Source organism: Oryzias latipes, chromosome 16 (genome assembly GCF_053564925.1).
Source record: "Oryzias latipes strain Hd-rR chromosome 16, Olatipes_Hd-rR_3.1".
NCBI classification, from domain to species: Eukaryota; Metazoa; Chordata; class Actinopteri; order Beloniformes; family Adrianichthyidae; genus Oryzias; species Oryzias latipes.
The window spans coordinates 32,351,398-32,367,139 of record NC_136252.1 but is presented as its reverse complement, the minus strand read 5'-3'; the positions used below and the strand labels follow the sequence as shown (position 1 = coordinate 32,367,139).

Below are 15,742 nucleotides of genomic sequence, written 5' to 3'. Positions count from 1 at the left end.
GGTAGGGCTGGAGAGGATCTGGTTCCCCTTATGAACACACGGTTCACTTCGGCAGCATGCATGTATCTCCACCCCCACGTGTATGGAGTCCTATACTGTTCATACTTAAATAAATAAGTATTTAATTAAATAAATAAATATGACCTCATGCAAATACACAATAAACCAATAAATCTCTCATAAATATATATAAAAAAACATGAAATTGTGAAAAATCTGCACACATATTTTAAATTAGCCATTGTATTATTCTATATATTTCATTTTGCTTTAAAAACCTGTTCATTATTGTAAAACAACATTTTAAAATATTCATTTTTAATCATGTGGAATATTATTATAATTCTATGTCTTTTTTCAGAAGCTCGTATTTCAAAATCAATATTTTCCAAAGTAGCTTTGTTTTTATTTCATGTTGCTGTTTTTCACAATGGCTTATTTATTTCATGAAGAGCTTTTTCAGGAGAATGGGTCTGTCTGTCAATCAAACTAGACAAGGCGGAGACATTTTTGTGATTGGCTACTCCTTTACTCAGACATGAGCAGCAGCACCCTGACTACTATGGAAGCGATTATGTAGCATAAATAAAAAGCAAAGTCAAAACCAGAAATGCTTTTTCATTTTCAAAATGAAAAAGCATTTTTTGACTCAAAAATATAATGAAAAAGCAAACCACCAAAATGCTTTTTCATTTCCGTCCTCAACACAGCTTATTCTGTCACTTAATTAAAATTAAAATGAAAATGGTATTTGTATTGAAAATGAAAATGGTATTGAAAATGGTGAATTTACTGTTTGTTGCCACCTGCAAATTCACCGCAAAGCTGCAGATAAATGTGTAAATATGTGGGAATCAGTCTTTATTTTGTTCTGGACACCACTGGAAACACAAATTCATATGATGGTTTCTCAGATCGCAGCAGCATTTCCGCCTTCAGCGATCGTCGGGAGCTTCGCGCTCCGCTGTGCGAAGGCAGCTGGCAGTCCGAAGAACAAAAGCTTGTCCGCGGTGAGTCCGGAGGAGGACCGCAGAAGGCAGACATGCAGCTACTTAGTCCTGAGAAGCTGTGGAAACTCATCAGAAGTTCACAACCATCACAAAACCCTCGTCTTTGCCGCTAACACAGTCTGCTCCTGGTGCGTGTGTGTGCGTCAGTCAGCAGCCGGACACACGGAGAAAGCAGTGACGTCATCGCCCCGCCTCCCCTCTGCTAATGCTTTTTCGAAATAAATATTGTGACAAGGTGCGCGGGGTGGATGTTAAAATGCAAATGCAATCCCCTCTTTGCATTTTCGTTTTACTTATGACACAGAATAAGCGGTTTTAGGTATAAAATGAAAAAGCATTTTGGAATATTGCTTTTTCTTTTTAATTTTGAGTCAAAAAATGCAGCTACATTTTAAAAATTAAAAAGCATTTCTGTTAATCCATTTTAATTGTCAAATTAGACATTTTTTAAATTAATTATGCTACACATTTACCAGGGACCTTTTTGAAAATGAAATGTCAAATACTATTTTATTTATCATTTTAATTAAGTGACAGAAAAAGCTGTTTTGAAGTATAAAATGATAAAGCATTTTGAAGTATTGCTTTTTCTTTTTAATTTTGAGTCAGAAAATGCAGCTTCATTTTAAAAATTAAAAAGCATTTCTATTAATCCATTTTGAATGTCAAATTAGACATTTCTAAATGAATTATGCTACACATTTACCAGAGAATGTCTTGAAAATGAAATGTCAAATACCATTTTCATTTTAATTTTAATTAAGTGACAGAATAAGCTGTGTTAAGGACGGAAATGAAAAAGCATTTTGGTGGTTTGCTTTTTCATTATATTTTTGAGTCAAAAAATGCTTTTTCATTTTGAAAATGAAAAAGCATTTCTGGTTTTGACTTTGCTTTTTATTTATGCTACATAATCGCTTCCATAGACTACATCGATCGAAGATGCTTCAGCAAACGTGATGGCGCAATGTACACCCCTCAACACTAGGGGGAGTATGCACCTCAACACATCCACAGTGTTACCATAAATTGGGCAGTTTTGGTTCTAAATTTTTGGATAAAAGTGGCTTTGGGTGAGTGTGCATAATTCGGGTGATTTTGTGGTCGGTTCGGCAATTTTCATCTTCTAATTAACATCTAGTAGTGGCCTAAGTTAGGCTGAGTGGTTGTTGGAGTTCCACTAAGCTTCTATGAACTAGAGTTCCATGAACGCAACATGCCGCCAATGGGAGGGGCTACCAGCTAATGTTTTTAGCCTGATAGCCACATGGAGCGGTTGCTTGTGCTTATCTCAGTAACAATGCATGGATGCACAATGCACATGGAGAGTGTTAAGATGTCAGAGACATCATCGCAGGAAAGGTTCAACATGTTCCCTGAGAGGGAAAAATAAAATCAAAGGACCTGATTATAATCATTGTCTCATTGAAAATAGAAATATATCATAAGGTTCAGGAGGCCTGAGCAGGCTTGTCCCGCTTTGCGCAGCTGCCTGGTCTGACTGTCGGTCCGCCACCTCACCTCCTGCGAGCCGACATCAGGCACGATGTGAGCTATGAGTGAATGGCGTAAGAATGAGGAGTGTTTCAACCGGGGACTTCGAGAGGTGGACGACCGGAGCTCCTCTGTGGTTTGGTCTACACAAATCCTCAAACTACAAAAACAGAGTCGTCCCTGTTTGCATCTTCTGCAGCAGACAGATTGTTTGTCTCTATTTGATCTGTAATGTCAGCAAAGCCGCGCGGATATCGCTGAAACATGTAATCTCTCTGACTGGCACAGCGCTAAGCAGGTATCGAGAAATATGAGTCGATTTCCATGGATGAGCCAATGAACGTTTAGATCCCGCCCACTTTCACTGATTGACAGACAGACCCATTCTCCTAAAAAAGCACTTCATGAAATAAATAAGTCATTGTGAAAAACAGCAACATGAAATAAAAACAAAGCTACTTTGGAAAATATTGATTATGAAATACGAGCTTCTGAAAAAAGACAGAATTATAATAATATTCAACATGATTAAAAATGAATATTTTAAAATGCTGTTTTAAAATAATGGAACAGGTTTTTAAAGCAAAATGAAATATATGGAATAATATAATGGCTAATTTAAAATCTGTGTGCAGGTTTTTCACAATTTCATGTTTTTTTTAATATATTTATGAGATATTTATTGGTTTATTGTGTATTTGCATGAGGTCATATTTATTTATTTAATTAAATATTTATTTATTTAATTATGAACAGTATAGGACTCCATACACGTGCACGTGCACACTGCTCCCTGTCTGCTTCATCCCTCCTCCTAACCCACAGTGTATTGATGGACAGATGTTTTCCGCTCATCTTCGTGTCAGAATTTCACCTTTGATGTAATATTTGTCTTTCCAGCAGATCTGGTATAATTGTAACAGCTTAAAATATTAACTTATTCAAATCAGTACTTGTATCCCCCACTTTCTCACTTCTCTTCCCTTTACTCCCTTCCACCCGCCACCCCTCTCACATTCTTCCACTTTCCCTTCTCACACACACTAAATGTAACAAATAAATAAAAATAATACAACAAAAAGGGGTTTATACAAATAGGCTAGGGAGAATTTGTCAACTGCTTCGAACACCACCTGCTTTTGTGGAGGCATCTGATTGGTCAGTTTATAACTTGAATAACAGCAAAAAATTAGGATTAACAAGAAAAGGTAGAAGAGCAAGAACGGTGATTCTGACAAAGACATTGACTAAGTAACAGCTGTTTGTTTCTCAATAAAGTCTATGGGTATTCTGCTTTTTGGGACAAGCCGGTGTGGGTACCGGATCGACTCGGGCTGCCAGATCTTCTCAGGGTCCTTAGACCAATAATGACGTGACACTATTTGATTGGCTGTAAGTTTGCACGATGACTTATACGATAGTGATTGGTCAGTTACAGTTACGGTGAATGATAATACTATAATTTTCCGTTATTCGTGAGAAACATGGATGACTATTACATCGCCATTTTTTTGGTTGTTTGTTTGTTTTGATAAAACATGAAGAACAAATAAAAATTGAGCAAGAAAAGTGTGCTGTGTTAGTAATTAGTTTTTTAAGGCTTTCAACAAGTTTTAAACAGGAGATATAAACTTTGCAATTATAACTGTTAAATCCGATGAAGTTCTGTAATTCCATTGTGTGGAATTCGATTAATGCTTAGGACTGTAGGCTGCTCCTTTTGATTATAGTTATCAATATGACAATGTTTTTTTCTGAGATGAAAAAAAGGAAAACTGACATTTGGGAGAATTAAACCAGACTGCACACCATAAATAAATATTGTTTTTATACAGTCATACATTTGCTCAAATAGGAAAAATACGATTATATTGCCAATGTTTCTCCCTTTAAAACATAAACAGAACATATTTGAATATGTTCTGTTTATGAAATTTAAAATTTAAAAATTAATATTATGAAATTTCCCCATTGTGGGATTAATAAAGTCATCTATCTATCTATCTATCTATCTATCTATCTATCTATCTATCTATCTATCTATCTATCTATCTATCTATCTATCTATCTATCTATCTATCTAAGTAGTAAAATCGCTAAGTAGTTTGAGTAGTTTGTCCAACTGGTGTTGCCGTAGGGTGACGTCAGCATTGGTCGAAGGACCCCGAGAAGATCTGGCAGCCCGAGTCGATCCGGTACCCACACCGGTACGTCCTGTTTGAAACGCGAGAGGTGAGGGTTGTTCAGTCCAGTTCTCATTTATTGTCAATAGGAGAATGCCTGCATTCATTTCCCATCATCCCTTTCTATACTTTTTTAAGGAATGATTACTGAATGTTTCTTTGTTCCTGACACTAAGAAAAACGTGAACTATTGATGTCAAAGAAACATTTTCTGCTCGTAAATCTTACATTGATAGTTGGTTTCGTTTTTTTAAAGATTTATTTTTTTTTGGTAGATCTGGCTTCACTTTAAATGTTTATGTTCTTGCTTTGTAAGAAACCAACAACTTGTGTGTTTGGCTCTACTTCAGGAATATCTTCAGCAGAATCTAGATTTGCTGCAACAGTAGCTAAACTTTTATGTCAAGTCCAGGTTGTGAACTGCTCCACTTCATGGTCCCTTTGAGGTAGATCGTGAAAAATGATTTGATGCATTCTGCATCTTAAGCTGAACGGGAGGTTTTTGAGTTTTTACATGAATCTCCTTTATCTTTTTTTTTGTTATGTGAAAAGAGTTTTTAGATACAAGCAGCGCTTTTCTATTTTTCTGTTATTTTCTTCCATCTTTGGTACCAGGAGAGGCTGAAGTGCTTTAAACATTAATCAGACCCCTAATATACCACCTGGTAAATGTGAAATGTTGCCCCTGAACAATTCTTCAGTTATATCTCTACTCAGTTGGTCTTAAGGTCACCGAAGTTATCACCGTCAACGTCTTATTTTCTATATTCTGTTGCCTGAGCTGATTCAGCTGCAGTAAAGTTGTAAATTAGTCTCTCCATCTAACTGTAGCGGAGCATCATGTCGCACGAAGGTGATGGTCAATAAAGGCTGAGCGACCTCTTCAGGGCGGCATATTTATGTCGGGACATTTGGGGACGCCGTTTTTCTCTCTTTTTCTGATCACAAGTGGTTTACACCGGCAATCGTTGTTGCTTTGCTTCAAAAACATGCAAGTACATTACAAATTGTCATGCAGATATTATTAAAACTTCTATATTAAGACATTTAGCAAAGTAAAGACAACATTCCTGTCTGTCCTTTAACTCATTACATGACTGTCTGTGTGGCAGAACAAACTCCAGCCTGTGAGAACATCGTGTCCACTTGTTCTCAGACATGTGTACAGCCTGGTTTTAAGCACAAGCATCACAGTATTTTGCAGAAATACTGAATCTGATGATTTCCATAGCTTAATCGTTTAATTAGCATTAAGATTAAGTTACTTTTGTTTTAAAAATAGCATACAAAAAGTGATTTCAACTCAACAGATGTAGAACTTACAGAGATGTAGCGGTAATTAAAAACCATATGTAAGATGGTTTTTCCTGAGATAGTAACAGAAATGACTTGAAAGAGAAATTGATTTCATAATTTGATGATCCGATAATGATTTTTTGAGTAAAAATCAATCAAATGATGTTGATTCATTTTCTAAACCCTGGTCTCCTTGTTTTTTTTGTGTGTGTGTACTTATTTAGTTTATAAAAAGAGGCTGGATTTTACGGGTTATGTCAGAAATATGTCCGCTGTTCCCAGTACTTTTTCCTGGACAACTAGAGGTTGAGATGAAGACTGTGTTCCTTCACTGCCCTCCGGCGACACGTTTCACTAATTCTGCTTTTTATTAATGAATTGAAGAAACCCAACATTTCTGCATCAAATGATATCAATAAATTAAATCGGTAAATTTGTGTGGGGACTTTGATGCAACACAAAAAAGCAGCTGCAAACACATCTCCACAGGCTCTCAGGAGACTGAATGAGCCCTGTCCGGTGACAGCTCATGGAGATGGATTTCAAGCATGCACCACAGTGATGGTCCAACAGATGATGGTTCTTGGCACAGCCCGAGCCGTGGAGGGGTGTAAGACAGTCCCTTATGTCGCCGGAGGAAGAGAGGGATGGAGGGAAAGGGGGGGGGGGGGGGGGGCGGTGCTGCAGTGCACTGGCGGTGCGCTGTCTCTTTAAGGACGGTCATGCTCGGCAGCAGCTGCTGTTTCAAACTACTGTAAAGAGGAAGAGAAAAAAAATCGCTGGTGTCCACCTCGCCTCCATCGCAGAGGGGGCAAAGAGGGGCACGAGGGGGAATGCAGGGGAGGTGGAAAGTCATATGCATGTGTGGGTGGTTCAGTGAAAAGTGAGTGTGTGTGTGTGTGGGGGGGGGGGTGAGTTTAAGAGAGCGAATTAGGGTGGGAAAAGATTGTGCCAAGATAGGAAGGCCCGTCTCTGCTGCTGCCTGCCTCCCACTGATTGCCTGTTCATGTGAGCCGCTTCTTGGCGTGACTGCAAATGCCTGCTACATTATCAGCATCAGAGTGGGCTCATCTACATCCCCCACTCCAACCCCCACCCCCACCCCCAACCCCCCCCACACACACACGTGGACCTATATCCTATCATAAATCAATTTCACACTAATATATGCCCTCTTACCACATCTTTCATCTCTGAATGTTGAGTCACCGCGCAGCAATAAATATCACACTGTGTTACATAATCGCCATGGAGCGCGATGTATGGAGGAGCTGCATGCTTTACCTGTTGAGCTAAATGAGAAGCAGGATATTTATTCTAACATTTTCAGACATAAGGAAGCAGCCTTTCCAGAGCGTTGTCCTCAAACAACTTGATACATAAGAGGATATGGTGAATTCTCTGCCACCGGAGAGGACAAGATGCCGCTAAATCCTAGATTAGATCAGGTGTACTGATTCAGTTCAGATTAAAATTAAAATGTTAATCCACTTCTATCCAAAAAACGTTTTCACATAACTTGTAATTTAAACTATATAAAGATGGAAGTTCCATCAAAAAAACTGGTAATGTCACAAAAAAGCAGTTTTCCCTTAAAATTACAAAAACATAAAAGGAAGTTTAAAGGTAAATGTATGCATTAACAGGAAAGTTCCACATTTCTAGTCAAACAATGCAAATTTTACAAGAAGATTAATTAGACACTATTTTTTATTTTGAAAATTCTTGTCATTTAACCCACTGAGATGCTATAATTGTAGAAATTTCTGCTCATAAAAGGAAGCAAAAAATTGAAATGTGTTTAGTTTTCTGCCATTTCTCAAAAAAAAAGTGAATCACAAATAATGTTCTTTTTTTAAAAGTAGATCTAGGAAAATGCTTTCACCTCGTCACGTCTTTCCAGCTTGATGTGATACATATGGAATCCCAGAGATGCCACGACTGCTGTCAATTATTTTAATTTGACCATTTTTATCACGCCCCCGCCCCCCCCCAACTTTGACAATCCTTTATTTATTGAACATTTTTATAAAATCAAAAGAAAGAGAGTGCTTTTAATTTGTTATTTATTTTAATTTAATTTGAAATCATCCCCCAATCATTCCAAAACAACCTCTGAATGTTCTCATCTCCTCAGAAAAATATTATTTTTAAATAAAAATTGTAGTTTTAAAAAAAATGTTGTTGGAAGAGTTGGACCTAAAAAGATGAAATGAGGAGGAAATATTCTAAACCATTAAAACCTCTTTGTGGAAAGCTGGATATAACGACATGCAGAGACCTGAATGCTACACCGTAGAACAAGATGTTTTTTCAACATGAATGACTCAATAACTAACAAACCCACTGCATTCTGTGACTGAACTGCAGTGATGATAAAAAAAAAACACCTTCCGCCCAACCGGGATAAGGCTAAAAGCTGGTTTGCTTCAGCGAGATGAAAAAGCACTGCCATCGCTGGCAGGTTTCGAAGGTGTGCCATGGTGCTGCCTGCAGTTTCCTGGCATTCACTCCCAGAGTGGGCTCGCTCACACGCACACTCAGTGGCATCTCACCAAAATTATGCAACCAACTTCTAGAGCTGCACAGGAGGGTTTTGAGACCATCATCTGCTTCACTCTGAGGGAGAAAGATGGAGGCCTCGCGGGTCAGGCGGAGGTCCAGCCGCAAACAGCTCCAGGTTAGGACGTCCTCATGACGTGTGTGAGTGACAGTCGCACAGCCCACACACACAACCACACTCTGCACTCACCCTACAGCTTCAGGGCAGGCACTCACACAAACCCCTCAGTCCTCCACCCAAACTTTGCTCCGGCCACTCTGGTCTGGACTCCCCACCACTGACACCCTAATCTGACTGCTAGATGGATGTGAGGCGGCTCACTGCAGCAGTCTGCTCACATGCAGCGTTAGTCACAGTTGCAGTGGAACCACACAGAGGGGATCTGGCTCAGCAGCCACTGAGCCGCCATTCACCCACTCACGCCTCACCATGGGGATAAAGGGGCCTCCCGTTCTGGGCCAAAGTTTGGACAAACGGGAGGCAGGACGGCCTCCATCCACGCTGCTGACTGCATCCCACACATGTAAGACGCAGATCTGCAGCGTGGATCATGACGGGGGCATCTCAGCCGTCATGCGACCACACAGGACCCCGCAGCCGGGGACGCGCGTGTCCCACTCTTACTACAAAGTTTGATCTGCAGCAGGGATGGGAATTTCCACCAACGCACCTGCAGGAGCACACGGCAGAAGCGAACACCTTTACCGTACCTGATTACAGCACCGGAACTGCCGCATGCACGGCGCCACGGCCACGCACGCTGCGCTGCATGCTACGAGCGTGAGCGCGCGGGAGTGACCACCTATCTACAATCTGCATGATGCACCTGTCGGATTTGGTGTCTTCAGACATTTGACATGACAGAGAGGAGGGGGGCAGGGGGAGGTGAGGAGCGGGGGAGGAGGACAGGAGAGAGGAGATGCAGAGGTGCTAATTCAATTTAAAAAAAAAACAGATGAAGAAAGGATCTGCGTTCTTACCTTGAAAGGGAACATAGGACATGTTCCGGCAGCTCTGACCGCGCGCTCTCGGTGCTCAGAAGTCACGCGGAACCGAACCAGACAGAAACGAGAAAAAAGCTGAATTAAAGGCGCACGGTGGTCAGAGCCGCAGCAGCGCGCGGGATTCCGCTGCGCTCGCAGCGGGCTTCATCATCATCATCATCCGCCGGTTCGACATGCAGGTTGCAGAAATGCGTGCACGCGCCCGCTGAAGTGTGTGTGCGCGCGAAAGAGGGAGGAGGAAGAGGAGATAGATGGAGGAGGAGGGCTAGGCGCACACGCGCCTGCCTGTGAGTGGGCGCGCACGCTCCCTAATATCCAGAGCCTATCTTTAGCAGATGAGTTCACGTGAGCGCGCCTCCTGAAAAGATTGGCTAATAATGCTGGAGTTCAGTGCGCGGCCCTGGGCTACAGGGTCTGACGCGCGCGTGCGGCTCTTCATTCACGCGCCACACTTTTCGAATAAGAAGCTGAAACTAGCCTGAAGCCTGAATCTCTTTGTTCTAGAATGTGGAGAAACTTTCCAAATCAAAGTCAAACAAAAAGTCAATAAAAGTTCAGAAGTTGGCACGCGGACAAAACAAATTGGAACCAAAGAGCCTCTTTCACCTTAAAAGCCTCTGATTATCAATTCATCAAATTCACATTTACATTTTATTTGCATCTTATATAGCACAATAATGTATTGTACTACTGTCCAACAAAGTTCAAGGCCTGTAAAAAAAATTGGTATAAAAAGGTATAAGTAAATAAGTTTATTCAGATTCAGAAGTACTTTATTGATCCCACACGTGGGAAATTTGTGGGGAAAGAAACTTATTTCAATAAGAATTTGAAATATACTATAGCATTCTGTGCATCCAGCAAGGACAGTTTAAGGATTAACTCAATACATTTCTAGATCAAATGAAATGAAGCAGTGAAATTAGTTTTGTGTGTGATTTTATGTGACTAAAGATTTGAAAAAAAATTCTGAATAAACCTTTGAAATTCAAATCAGCTGGAAATTTTAACTGACACACAGCTAAATAATAAATAAATGATTTACCCTAAATAAATAAAAAAACGAATTAAAAAGAGCTAACAGAACTTTATAAAGTATAACATAAGTATAACAGGAAGAGAATGCCAATGTGCAAAGCAGTAATCAAAGCAAAATGTGGCTACTATAAAGAACCTAGAATATGATATATTTTCAGTTGTTTCACACTTTTTTGTTATAATTCTACATGTGTTAATTCACAATTGTGATGCCTTCAGTGTGACTCTACAATTTACATAGTCATGAAAATAAAGAAAACTCTTTGAATGAGAAGGTGTCTCCAAACTTTTGGTCTGTACTGTATAAAATGAAAATAAAAAAACGCCCCTCTCACCCTCTGCGGGTGGTTTCTCCTCCAAGCTCGGGTCCTCTACCAGAGGCCTGGGAGCTTGAGGATCCTGCAGTATCTTAGCTATTCCTAGCATGGCGCTTTTCTGGACTGAGAGGTCTGAGGTCTTTCCAGGTATCTGTTGTAGCCACTCCTCCAGCTTGGGGGTTACTGCCCCGAGTGCTCCAATTACCACAGGCACCACTGTCACCTTCACTTTCCAGGCTTTCTCCAGTTCTTCTTTGAGTTCCTGGTATTTCTCCAGTTTCTCATGTTCCTTCTTCCTGATGTTCCCATCGCTTGGCACTGCCACATCCACCACAACGGCTTTCCTCTGTTCTTTATCCACCACTACAATGTCTGGTTGGTTCTTCAGTACCATCCTATCAGTCTGGATCTGGAAGTCCCACAGGATCTTTGCCCTCTCATTCTCTACCACCTTCAGAGGTGTTTCCCATTTTGACCTTGGGGTTTCCAGTCCATATTCTGCACACATGATCCTGTATATTATTTCAGCCACTTGATTGTGGCGCTCCATGTATGCTTTCCCTGCCAGCATCTTACACCCTGCAGTTATGTGCTGGATTGTTTCAGGCGCCTCTTTACACAGCCTTCACCTTGGGTCTTGTCTGGTCTGAGCCTCTATGGCTCTGGTGCTCAGGGCTTGTTCCTGAGCTGCCAGGATGAGTGCTTCAGTGCTGTCCTGTAGGTCAGCCCTTTCTAGCCATTGGTAGGACTTCTTGATATCAGCCACTTCAGTTATGGTCCGGTGGTACATCCCATGCAGGGGTTTGTCCTCCCATTAGTATCTGTCCTCCAGCACTGTGTCCTCTGCTCTCCATTGCCTGAGACATTCACTGAGCACACTGTCATTTGGGGCCTTGAGCTTGATGTACTCATGCATCTTGGATGTTTCATCCTAGATAGTGGCTTCTACACTCACTAGTCCTCGGCCTCGTTCCTTGCGGCTAGCATACAGTCTCAGGGTGCTGGATTTGGGTGGAACCCTCCATGCATGGTGAGGAGCTTCCGTGTTTTAACATCCGTGGTCTGTATCTCTTCCTTTGGCCATCTTATTATTCCTGCAGGGTATCTGATAACTGGCAGTGCATAGCTGTTTATTGCCCGGGTCTTATTTTTGCCATTGAGCTGGCCTCTCAGGACTTGCCTTACTCATTGGAGGTATTTAGTTGTTGCAGGTTTCCTTGTTGCCTGCTCCAGGTTGCCATTTGCCTGCGGAATTGTAGCCTAATGTCATCCATGTAGAGGAGGTGACTGATGTTGGCCCCATTTCTGAGTCGGTATCCATAGCCAGTCTTGTTGATTATTTGACTGAGGGGATTCAGACCTATGCAGAACAGCAGTGGGGACAGAGCATCACCTTGGTATATCCCACATTTGATGGACACTTGTGTAAGTGGCTTGCCATTGGCTTCAAGGGTGGTTTTCCACAGCTTCATTGAGTTTCCTATGAAGGCTCTTAGAGTCCTGTTGATGTTGTACAGCTCCAAGCATTCAGTTATCCACGTGTGTGGCATTGAGTCATAGGCCTTCTTGTAATCAATCCAGGCTGTGCACAGGTTGGTGTGTCATGACTTGCAGTCTTGAGCGACTGTTCTGTCAACCAGGAGTTGGTGTTTGGCTCCTCTGGCGTCTCTACCAATGCCCTTCTGTGTGATGCTCATGTATTGATCCATATGCCAAGTTGTGGAGAGACAGGTTATGGGCCGGTAGTTGGGTGGGACTGCACCCTTTGAGGGATCCTTCTGGATCAGGATCGTTCGTCCTTCCGTTAGCCATTCGGGGTGAGTCCCATCTCTTAGCAGCTGGTTAATTTGTGCTGCCAGGCGCTTGTGAAGTGGGTGAGCTTCTTTAGCCAGTAGGCATGTATCATGTCAGGGCCCGGTGCTGTCCAGTTCTTCATACCTGAGACTCTTTCTTGGATGTCAGCCACTGTGATGGTTACTGGATTCTGTTCAGGGAGGTTGCTATGTTCTTTTCTCAGAGAGACCAGCCACTGGGCATTGCTGTTATGAGCTGTCTCTTTCTCCCATATACTTTTCCAGTACTGTTCAGTTTCCAGCCTTGGTTGGTCTGCTCTGCTTTTTTGACCCTGCCACTGAGCGTACACTTTTGCAAGCTGAGTTGCAAACAGCCTGTTTATTCGTCTGGCTTCATTGTCTCTTGTGTACCTCTTTAGGCGGCTGCTTAAGGCTAGTTGTTTGGCAGTTTACAGTGCTTCAGGTATGGGCTGTATCTCTTAGGTACTTGCTTCCTCATTGTACCTCTTTGAGCCTCTGTCAGCTTACTCACATCACTCTGAGTTGCCTTGATGTCGGCCTCTAACCGTTGCTTCCATGGTGGGTAGTGTTTTCTCCCATGGCTGCAAAAGATGATCAGAGTGGGACTTTAAGGGCATAGTGCACCATGAATTGTTCAAATCATCCCAACTTTACATTGGGACGATAGCGGGGTTAAACCAGAACACGCCCTCAGTCCACCAGTGCAGCTCACAGGGAATGAAAACCAACAGCAGCCGTGAGAGGCTGTCAAGAGATTCAAGAAGTTAGACATTGAGCATCAGAAGGAGTGAAGTGAGGTTGAAGTCTGAGCATCAAGAGACAACAAAAACATTCATGTGTATCCCTCTCATCAAGCCCCTCCCAGAAATGACTTCAGAAGTGTCTTACCTGGGCTAACGAGAAAGAGAACTAGACCGAACAAAAGTAAAGTGTGAGGGGAGGACAGAAGAAGTGGACAGATAGCAGTGTCACTGAAGATGTCAGCTCTAAATTCAGTGCAGCTCCTTCTGTTGTGTAAATTAAAAATACAGCAAATGATCATCCTTTAAAAAGAGGCAGAACATTTTCAGGTAAAAAAGCGTCTTAAGATCCAGCTGAAATTTCTTTTAACAGTTTTTCATAAATGTAATTTCTTTTACATAATAATCTTTTTAATCTGATAAAAACAAATATAATTTCAAATGTTAATGTTTTCTTCTTCTGTTTCTGCGTTATTTAATCCCTGCAGAGACATTTGATTTAAACAGCTAATGCAGGAAAATGACAGATAACTTGACAAACTGTAAAAGAGTTTAAAATAGATCTAATAGATTTAATTCATTAGTCTACACAAACTATAAGCCCAAATTTTTTGGTTCTTATAGACTTCATCAAAGCTGCCGACAAGAAATTTTGTTTTTAAGCCAACGGACAGAGAGAGACAGGCTGATGCCCAAACTTCACAGTAGACAGCTTTAATGATTGGATTTTTTTTACATTTTGAAAAATGTCTGCTCGAGTCTGATCTTAAAACTCCAAATTAAAATCTTTACACTTGTGGATATATGCATATTGCTCCAAAATGTTCCTGAATTTAAGTCTGTTTAATCCGGATTTTTAAAATATTTCATATTTTCTTTCAAAACCTATTTTCCTTTTTTTTTTAACAAATGTAAGCTCTGATTACAGGTGTGTCTTCTTTTAAATAAAGGAACAAACACAAAATGAAGAAAGTGGAACCAAAATAACACATCAGTGCTCACAGCTGCACTGAAGTTTTGGTAAAAGTGAGGATGCTATGTTCACCAGCCACCTGACAACATCTGCTCCGATTAATATTGATTAAAAAATGGAATCTTGATAGTATTTGATTTGTTGTTAAAAAAATATATCTAACACGATATTCAGAGATAGTTCTTACTTTAGATTAGCTGGAACGATGCATTTCTTGAGGAAACACTGATTTATCGGAGGGACCCGTGAAGGCAACACGCTGCAGAATCTCCTTGAAAGCTGAAGCGATGGCTCCCTCTAGTGTCTGAAAGCAGAAGCTGCAACAGCATTTAACTGAATCCAAAATCTTACAAATGAATGGTTTATTGATTTGACCCTATTCCATCAGTGACATGTCTATAGTTCACAATAATTTGCTTTTTTTTAAATTATTTTGCAAAGATTGTATCTTATTTACTTTTTTAATTATATTTATTTGGTATATTTATATTAAAATTTTGTGATTTTAGTTTGGGAATTCCCCAATCAGTGGTCTTCAACCTGGTGTAAAAAATGTATAAGTAAGTAAATAAACACAAAGATGAATGTGTTGTTAAATAATTTTTCATATTATTTCTATTTATATTACATTGCTATTATTTATTATATCAGAAATGTAAAGGTCTGTAAGGATTTGGACTACAGCCTCAGTTTTGTGTGGCTGCAGAATATCAGCCTAACTGCAGAAGCAGAAGTGCTGCTGTTGTATGTTCGTCTTTTAAAGAGTTACTGTAACACTGTGCAGTGATGCAGGAGCTCCATTATCAGCCTGCAGACACAGCAGCAGAGCACATCTCAACAATTAGGATGTTTGGCATTCCTGCTGTTCTCTGTGTAGATTTTGTTTTTTCCGAGAACTGTCTGTTTTCATAGAGGTGACAAAACATTAAAGATGCACCACACCACAAGAAGTGAGCAGCTCTAAGATCTCAGCAGTGAGGCATCCTCTTCCTGCATGTGTGTTTTTTACCTGCTGGTGTTTCGGTTTGACCTTAGGATCAAAAGAAAATCAGCATCTGGTTTTCTTCAAAAGGTTGCAACTGGTGTCACCTCAACAAAGTAAAAAGCAGTTTGACAGTCTTTTACATTTGGTGAAAATGTAGTTAATATTATTAAGAATTTGAGATGACTAAAAGAAAACATGAAATTAGTAAACTGCTTAAATAACTACATTACATAACATTTCTAAAAAAGTCCTAGTGTGAAAAAAGCTGAACAGTCGAAAATAAAGTGTTATATGCAGCTAAAAAAAGGTGTGCAAAGGTTGCTGC

At 40.6% G+C, this 15,742-nt stretch overlaps 1 protein-coding gene across 18 annotated transcripts in view; it reads right to left on the bottom strand.

The window, feature by feature from the left end:
• The window catches only part of syngap1b (synaptic Ras GTPase activating protein 1b), a 182,259-nt gene extending 172,416 nt beyond the window's left edge, over positions 1-9,843 (bottom strand). For all 18 annotated transcript variants that reach the window (XM_078932581.1, XM_078932592.1, XM_078932588.1 and 15 more), the window contains exon 1: positions 9,527-9,843. Coding sequence is in view for 15 of the 18 variants with exons in the window: in XM_023964288.2 (XP_023820056.1) it covers positions 9,527-9,548 (22 nt within the window). In the remaining 3 variants the exon portion in view is untranslated. The remainder of the gene's footprint in view (positions 1-9,526) is intronic.
• Positions 9,844-15,742: the final 5,899 nt, after the last annotated feature.